This window comes from Gekko japonicus, unplaced genomic scaffold (genome assembly GCF_001447785.1).
Source record: "Gekko japonicus isolate JY-2015 unplaced genomic scaffold, Gekko_japonicus_V1.1 scaffold1339, whole genome shotgun sequence".
Classification (NCBI taxonomy): Eukaryota; Metazoa; Chordata; class Lepidosauria; order Squamata; family Gekkonidae; genus Gekko; species Gekko japonicus.
Window position 1 is genome coordinate 245,870 of NW_015161992.1, and position 8,772 is coordinate 254,641.

At 45.3% G+C, this 8,772-nt stretch overlaps 1 protein-coding gene across 1 annotated transcript in view; it reads left to right on the forward strand.

The window, feature by feature from the left end:
• The window catches only part of CEMIP (cell migration inducing protein, hyaluronan binding), an 85,819-nt gene that overhangs the window by 31,263 nt on the left and 45,784 nt on the right, over nt 1-8,772 (forward strand). Inside the window, exons 9-10 of the mRNA XM_015405399.1 lie at nt 1,491-1,632; nt 3,903-4,094. Of these exons, the coding sequence (XP_015260885.1) occupies nt 1,491-1,632; nt 3,903-4,094 (334 nt within the window). The remainder of the gene's footprint in view (nt 1-1,490; nt 1,633-3,902; nt 4,095-8,772) is intronic.

Below are 8,772 nucleotides of genomic sequence, written 5' to 3' on the forward strand. Positions count from 1 at the left end.
GCAAGGTGATGACCTCAACGGGGTCAAGGCCAGGAACCTGACCAGCAGGCTTGGGACTGCAAGCACAAGCCAAGTGCTTTGCTCTCCTTCTAAAAGGTCATGCTCCCAAATGGCAGCTCTGTAGAGGCCCACAACCCAGCTAGAGATGCCAGCTCCAGGTGGCACCTCACTTCCAGGCTACAGAGGCCAGTTCCCCTGGAGAAAATACCTGCTTTGAAGGGTGGAGTGTATAGCATTGTACCCCACTGAGGTCCCTGTCCTCCCCAGACTCCATCCCCAAATCTCTGGGAGTCTCCCATACTGGAGCTGGCAACCCTACCCCCCATCGCTCACCAGTGGCCGGGGGGGGGGGACCTGGGAACCCTGAACCCAGCAGAAGGGTCTGTGCTATCCAGCTGAGGGTCCCACCCCGTGGGTTAAAGGCCACTGATATGGAGGATAAAGACAATTGCCAGAGGAGGATTTGTAGAGCCAACAGGAGGCAGTGAAGATGGAGAAAGGTTTTCTTCCTGTAGGGCTGATTCTGGTACTTTCTCCAATCAATAGCCTTGCTCAAATTGATCATCCTGTTCCCAGATGCATGTGGGCCATTCCACCACCCTCATAATAGAATGTCTGACATGCAGCGGGGACCATATAGAGATCTTATTTATACCGTCTTCGTTTCCCTTTTTTTTTGGGGGGGGGAAGAAAAGTGAGAATGGGGCCTCTATAAATACAAGCATCCAGTTATGTTTGGCAGAAGAGGGCAGGCACACTGATGATCCACTGCCATAGGTGTTGGAATCATAGAAAGTTGATTTCTGTTCTCGCTTCATGTATCTAGAAGTAGCTGTGCTATACAAATGCTTATAATTAGTAATGTATATTGGCATATTTCAAGTGTTTAAATCAATTAACATGCAGTATCAGTAATGCCTACCACAGCCCTATGAGGCAGATCACTGTTCATTAATATTCTAAGAATACTGAGTTGGTGAGCTGAGATTTTCTTAAGAGCATCTTGCATATTTGTGACTGAGCCAAGATTTGTTTCTCAAACAGCTAATTATGGTTTGGAGCTTATATCTTTTCTCCACTTGTGCTCCTGTTCGGACACTATGGAATCAGTCCTCTGCTCTAGAGCTTGCTTCCTCTGGCACCCAGGCATTTGGGACTCTGCACAAACAGAGATGGCTGGTCCCAGAGGAAGGGAGCTTCCCAGTGGAGGACAGCCTCTGTAGCACCCGGGGAGGAAAGGGCATGCAGAGAAGACGTACAGCCACTGACGGCTGTGGAAACAAAATGGATGCTAGTAGTGTTCTCAATAGAAAGTTGTTACATGTGGCTAGATTCTGACCCTGATCGCCTATCCTATTTAAAGTACCCAGTTTTATCCAATGGCAAAACACATCATCTCATAGATGACTTCGGCTGTTCTCTAAAACAAACACACACAAAAAACCACCCACTTGATTACATCCTGATTTGTGTTTCTATTTTCATCCCAGGCAGTCACACTGGATGGAGCCAAACTGACAACTGAGATTCTCTACAAAAGCAGCCGTGATTATAGGTTTTTCTGTCGCAGCCCAGAACAGACCAATGGAAGCTGCCGAAACTACAGAGTGCGTTTTTTATGTGGTAAAAATGGTATGTGAAAACTGTATAATCGAGAGGGGGAAATCTATTCTGAAATGTCTTCTTCTTGACCTAAAGGAAGCAGCATTTTACCTCAGACCAAATAAGCAGGACCTCAGAGTTATAAATACCTCTGGAACTGAGCCTTTTTTTGTGATTCTGGAATGTGTTTTGTTGTTAATTCTGCAATTAACAACAAAACTTCCATTTCTTTTTAGGATTTGCCACACTCCCATCAGTACATAGCTGAACAGTCCAGTGACCACCTCAGTGTGCCAGAATTGCTGAAAATCAGCCACTGTTGGCTGTGTCTTGCAAAAAATGGTTGTGTGAATTGGATTCTCAATGTGAATTCATGCATGTATGTTTCTCGCTTGGAGGCTACTGGCACTGACTGGTGGTTTGTGTGTGTGAAGCAGCCATCGCAGATCAAACACCACAGTGAGCTTTTTGATTGCATCTGTTCTGCTCAGACTAAATACATCAGCGGAAATTGCTCACGTGTTTTGCTGGACTTCGTTAACCAATAATTTATCAAATCATGTGACAGCAAGTGATGAACAAGCATGCACAGGCATCTAAGATGTCAGAAATTCAGGGTAGAAACTTTCTCCCTAGCAGGCTGCTCTCCACATACAGAGAAATTTAACATGGTGTGCTTCCAAAGAAGCACCTTCATGCTTTGTTCAAGGTAGTATAGATTTGACAGAGGACAGTAATTCTCAAAACCGTGTGCCTGGGCTAGTGTTCCATAGGAGAACTGCTGTTGCCCAACAAGAAATAAATGGATAAAATAATTAAAGATTCCTTATAGCTCAAAGGGCCCAAAGCATGACCCACAGAGGAGGGTGCAACTCTGTGTGATTGCTGGGCATTGCTTCTTCCCAATCATCCTCCAATAAGAATGGGTAATTTTGCCCCGGCTCTGCCTCAGGTGTGACTGGGGCAGTCATTTGCTCCCAGTGCAGAGAGGCAGTTAGAATCACTTACCTTTAGTGGAGGCTGCCCATTGCTTTTCTAGAGGAGTCCTTGTTCTGGACTTGCCTGCTTCCAGAGACTCACACAGTAGGGGTGAGTAGGATAATTGCTCTTCTGAGCAATTTTTGTGTAAAAGTAAAGTGTGCCCAGTTTTAATTGCCATAATTTGTTGGTTGGTCTGTGGGCTTAGTTAAGAGTTTTGAAGGCAGGTGTTTGTAGCCTAAATCCAGCACTGGTTGTATTCAGCTACTGCAGAGTTAATGGAACAGGACTTTCCCCCTTTCTCTGCAGCCCACTAAGCTCCCCTGTTTTGGGGGGTAATTGCACCTTCAGGAACCACATGGGGCAGTGGAGTGCTACAGTGGGAGGGAGGAAATGGTAGAAATCACCCCCTCCAATTCATCCAATTACTTTTGGAACTATGTGTTTGTACATGGTCACATGCTCAGCAATTTCCATCAGAAAACATTTGTAAATTTAAATTTAAGGATCCTTAAAAGGATGCAAGAAATCCCAGGCTGCTGTTCAAATGATACAAGATGTCAGCAAAGGGTAGCCAAGAAATACATTTTGAAATTGTTGACTGGACACATGAGGGATTGACAGTATGCCAAGTTTTTGGTCAAAACAGTAAAAAGCCCAGTAGCATCTGACGAAGAGAGCTGTGTTTCTCGAAAGCTTATGCTACAATAAAGTTTCTTAGTCTTAAAGGTGCTATTGGGCTTTTTATTATTTTGCAGTAACAGACTAACACAGCTAACTCCTCTGGAAGTATTTGGTCAATGTTTCATGCCACCAGTGTTGGGGAAGCAATGGTGTTTTCAGAAAGAAATAATTTTCTTTTTTCAGCTGTTCATCTAAGCAAACTAATGATCATGTGCAATTCTTTCTAACATTCTTTTTGAGAGGCAAAAGGTGGGCATTAATTAGCATGAAAAACCATCATTATGTTGGATGTTGCTTTTGCAATGTCTGTAAATAACAGCTCCAAGCGACCATAAATGCTAGGGCAAGGAGGGTGCGGTATAGCCAAGCCACGAAGAGCTACTTTTAAATTTAGTTAAGGGGTTAGTGGAAAAATACACTTGCCAGTAAATAATGAATGGAGCCTTTTTTTAATTTGGATTATTGGATTTTGCAAAAAACAAAACCCAAAACAGTCCTGCCAACATGAGCTGTCTCCAATTTCTTTTGGGCCAGTCAACTACTGGCTTTTGTTGATACGAAACACGTATGGTTCAGTGAAATGTTTTTGGGCAAGCATGTTAAATACCCTCTTGTCTCTTTTTTCCCTTGCTTCCTAGTGAGACCCAAGCTTACTGTAACCATTGACACAAATGTGAACAGCACCGTTTTAGGATTAGCGGATGACGTGCGGTCGTGGAAGGTTGGAGATAGAATTGTGGTGGCCAGTACAGATTATTCCATGAACCAAGCTGAAGAATTTCAGATCTTGCCTTGCAGGTCCTGTCGACCCAATGAAGTCAAAGTGGCAGGTAGGCCTCCATCTTGGAATTCATAGTTTTCATACTGATGTTGTGGCAAAGGAATGAATGAGGATAATTAGACTACCCCATGATCTAGGAATTCCTCCAGTATGTATGTTTGTGTGTATATTATTTTACTAATCTCCTAAAGAGATCTGATGCCTCACAAAGAATAAAAATAGATCTTCCCTTCCTGTTGGCTTACAATCTTTTAAAAGGCACAAGAAAAATGGCCCCAAGTATGAGATGAGAGGTAGAAATCCTGGATTTCAAAAAGAATATGGGTGGCAAAAGTGTAAAGCAGACGGGCAGGAAGGGAAACAGCAGCGATGACAGGAAGGAAGAAGCAAGACGACAGTGCCATCCTAAGCAAAGTCACACCCTTCTAAGCCCATTGACTTCACTGGATTTAGCAAGGTATAACTGCTTAGGATTGCACTGGGAAGACACCTACAGGTAATGAGACAATGCCTGAATTGAATGTGATAACATAGAAGAAGCCAGTGCTAGGGAAACTATACAGGAAAGAGAAGGGTCAATGCAACAAATGAGGAAGAATGAGGTGAGCAGTAGAGTCGAGTAAGGAGGAAAGTGGCGGTGAAGGGGGCTTCCAAAATTTGCCTCTGCCATGAAGTCATTGGGTGACTTTAGGCAAGATGGCGCCCCCATCATCTGTAATGTGGGAATAATAATACTGGTCTGCTGTCTAGAGTTAATGCAATAACAGATGTGACTGGAATATCTTGAGTACTCCAGAGAGGTGTGGAATGCTAAGTATTATTATGAAGAGATGCTTGACCCACTCTTGTTGTTGTTGTTGTTCAGTCGCACAGTCGAGTCCGACTCTTCGCGACCCCATGGACCAGATCACGCCAGGCCTTCCTGTCTTTCGCCGTCCTCTGACGTTTGCTCAATTTCATGTTCGTTGCATCTATGACACTGTCTAACCATGTCATCTTTTGCCGGCCCCGTCTTCTTTGACCTTCGATCTTTCCCAGCATCAGGGTCTTCTCCAGGGAGTGCTCCCTTCTCAGTTGGTGGCCAAAGTATTTGAGCTTCAGTTTCATTATCTGGCCTTCCAGGGAACAGTCAGGGTTGATTTCTTTTAGGATTGACTGATTTGATCTTCTTGCAGTCCAAGGGACTCTCAAGAGTCTTCTCCACTCTAAAACCATATAAACCCTTCCTAAGAAAACACACTGCAGATAACACACTGCAGATATATTGTATGCACTTTGTGCCTTGTTGTAAGCCACACTGAGCCCGCTCGCGGGGAGGGCAGGGTATAAATATAATGAAATAATAAATAATAAATAAATAAGTCCTCTGCAACAACAACACACCATTATCTCTGGTACAATCTGCTTGAAGGAGCTGTAGGTTGGCTTGTTATTAAATGAGCATGAAAGTAGGTTGTTGGTTTGTGCCAAGAAAAATATTGTCCAGATTTCAAAATGTCTCATAGTCTCATGACTGAAGATGGCAGGTTCCCTGCAAGAGAAAGTATCTGCAAAACCCAGTGTTTCTGCTTTTGTTCCCCCCAGCAACACTGGAGTGATTGGAAAAACCACATCAAATGTAAATGAGGCAAATGACATCATGAGAACAGGCTTGGGAGATAGTCAATGAAAATAAAGCTGTAAATGGACATGTTTTAAGGTTCCAGACATGGTTGCAAACCTAGGGATTGGAATACAGAGTTGCAGGAGGAAAACAGCAGGGGAAAGGGTAGGCACCCTCTGCCGACCTACTAGCCTCCCCCTGCAACTTGTCCCTTCTGCATGCTGCTTTGCTGTGGAGCAGCTGCAGCTTGGAGGGTTTGAAAACTCAAGTTGGCCAGGCAAGGTAGAGTTCCTGTTTGAGTTGCATTTTGAGTGCAAAGAAAAGAAATGCCCTCCTGTGTGATGCATCTTCTGTGGGTCAGTGGTAGAATACCTACTTTGCATACAGAAGGTCCCAGGTTCAATTCCTGGCACCTCCAGTTAAAAGGATCAGGTGATGGGAAAGACTTCCACCCTGGAGAGCCACTGCCCATCAAACTAGACAATGCTGACCTTGATTAGGGTTGCCATCCTCCCAGGGGCTGTAGGCAAGCTCCACGCCCCACCAGGCCCCTTCACTGGCCGTGGGGGGAGGAAAGCGATGTGTCACAGTGTCATGTTGTCACTTCCAGTTTGTACCCAGGAAAAACATCACTACACTCTAAGAATTCACATATCTGTGTAGCTCCTTGCTCCCCAAAGATCCCCGCTGGTTGCTGTCCGATTCCCCAGGCATTCAAATAAATCCACGTTTGTAGCAAAGTAGCATTTATTAAAGCGATGGTGAAAACAGGTACACAAGGATTGTTAAGAATGGAGACTACCTCTGGGTACAAGATAATAACCAAATTCAAACCAGGCCGTGGCCAATGGGTCCTTTTCCCGCGTGCGGGAAAGCAGGTGAAACAGGTGCCCAAAACCTCTGGGAACAAACGGTCTGAAACATAAACACTAATTCGCTTCCCAAGCCCTAGCCTATTATAATCAAAGCAAAGACAAAACTCCTTCCATCCTCCAGCAGTCGACCTTGGGCATTATCTAAGTTCCAAAGCAGCCCTAACAAACGGGGAAAGGCATTTACCTAATGAGCACAGTAGAAGTAAAAGCTGGTAATCTTCTAGGGGGGGGGAGTGGATTAGCTCACGCAGGAAGCATACACAGTTACACAGAACTCCATGGCAGCTTGCTGACAGTTGCCAGCATTCATCTGGCAACTCATAGATAGGCCCAAGGTCTGCTCAGCTGAAATCAGTTTCTGATGGAAGTGTCAGAATTCTTTACAGGTTGGCTCTTGCTCAGCTGTAGATGGGGCTGCTGGCTTCTTTGTTTTTGCCAGAACCAAACAGGCCAAAATTAAACACTTTTGCTTTCTATGGTGGGAAACGCTGCTCCTGTTGTGCCATTTTTTAAAAGTCCAGATTTACAGGTGGCACTACTGTTGTTACCAATCCTTCCATTGAAATCACCAGGGTGATTTCATCCTACTAAATCCCATTGGTCATCTAATTCTCCTTATGTAGTTCAAGGAGGGAGATACATGTTAATCAGAATAATTCTGATCAGGGCTCTTTTTGTAGCAGGGACTTCTTTGCATATTAGGCCACACCCCCTAATGTAGCCAATCCTCCAAGAGCTTACAGAGCTCTTCTTACAGGGGTTACTGTAAGTTCTTGGAGGATTGGCTACATTAGGGGTGTGTTGCTTAATATGCAAATGAGTACCTGCTACAAAAAGAGCCCTGATCAGAATTATCAATTTATTAACTATTATCTGAATAGCAATAGCGATATTATCGGGACCAGATTGTTGGCTCTGGCAGCCACTCCTCAGTCTTTCAGGTAAGGGTCTTTCTTAGACCTGCAGATTGAATTCCTCCCTGTCAGGACCCACAGCAACAATGAAGTACACACTTGCAGGAAGGTTTTACTTTTATTGAAGCTATAGATGCATGAACAGGAACACTGTTAGGAATGACGAGCAAACTAAGAGCATGACAGGTTATAGTACATTCAAATCAGCAAGACCCAATTACGGGAGTTCCTGCGCGCGGCATCAGGCCTGAGAACAAACGGTTATAATAAACATAACAGGTAAAGTTTCCCACGACTCATTCTAGGGAAAGCCAAAGCAACTTCTCCAGTGTCATGCCTGCCCTTGCTGATGCCCCTGAGGAGGCACCTGCCAGCCAGGAGCCTGTGGACTTACAGGCTCCTGAGGACAGTACTGCAGCAGAAAGGCAAAGACTGGATCCTGTAGCTGAAAGCTACCTAAGTGGTGAGGAGGATCAAGCCTCTCAGGGAACACCTGCAAGGGATCAGTCTCTGCTGCAGCCCAGTAGTTCATCAGACTCGCCCCCACCTGTAACCAGGCTCAGGAATGTAAGGAGACAGCAGCTGAGAGAGCGAAGGCAGAATGCACGCATGCGTGCCAGAAGATCTCTCAGCCCTGACTATTGACAGGATCCTGACCTTGCTCCCGGCTAGCTAATGAGTTGATTAGCTAGCACTGTATATAAGCAAGCCTGTTGCCAGCAGTCATTTGTGCTGGCAACTGTTGTTGTCAGGACCTGAATCCTTGCATCTCTGCTCCAGACCTTGTGGACTTCTTATCGGCTTGATCCTCGGCTCTTGACCCTCGGCTTCGTTGACCTTCGTACATCTCTGACTCCTCTGGCATCATTGTGATTTATGGACTTGAAACCTTGGTATGTCTGACCTTGCTTCTGGACTGTGATTTAAACCTGCTTGAACCTTGCTACCTGATTTTCTCGGCTTGACCTCGGACTGTTCCTGGACTTTGGCTTACTTACGTCACACCCCCTGGTCCTGCCGTGACATCCAGCAGGACTCTTCTGATGGTTTTAATATTCTATGCCCTGTTGTTGGCCCTCCAGAGGAACTGGTTGGCCGCTGTGTGAGACAGGGTGCTGGACTGGATGGACCCTCACTGGTCTGATCCAGCAGGGCTCTTCTAATGGTTTTAATATTCTATGCCCTGTTGTTGGCCCTCCAGAGGAACTGGTTGGCCGCTGTGTGAGACAGGGTGCTGGACTGGATGGACCCTCACTGGTCTGATCCAGCAGGGCTCTTCTAATGGTTTTAATATTCTATGCCCTGTTGTTGGCCCTCCAGAGGAACTGGTTGGCC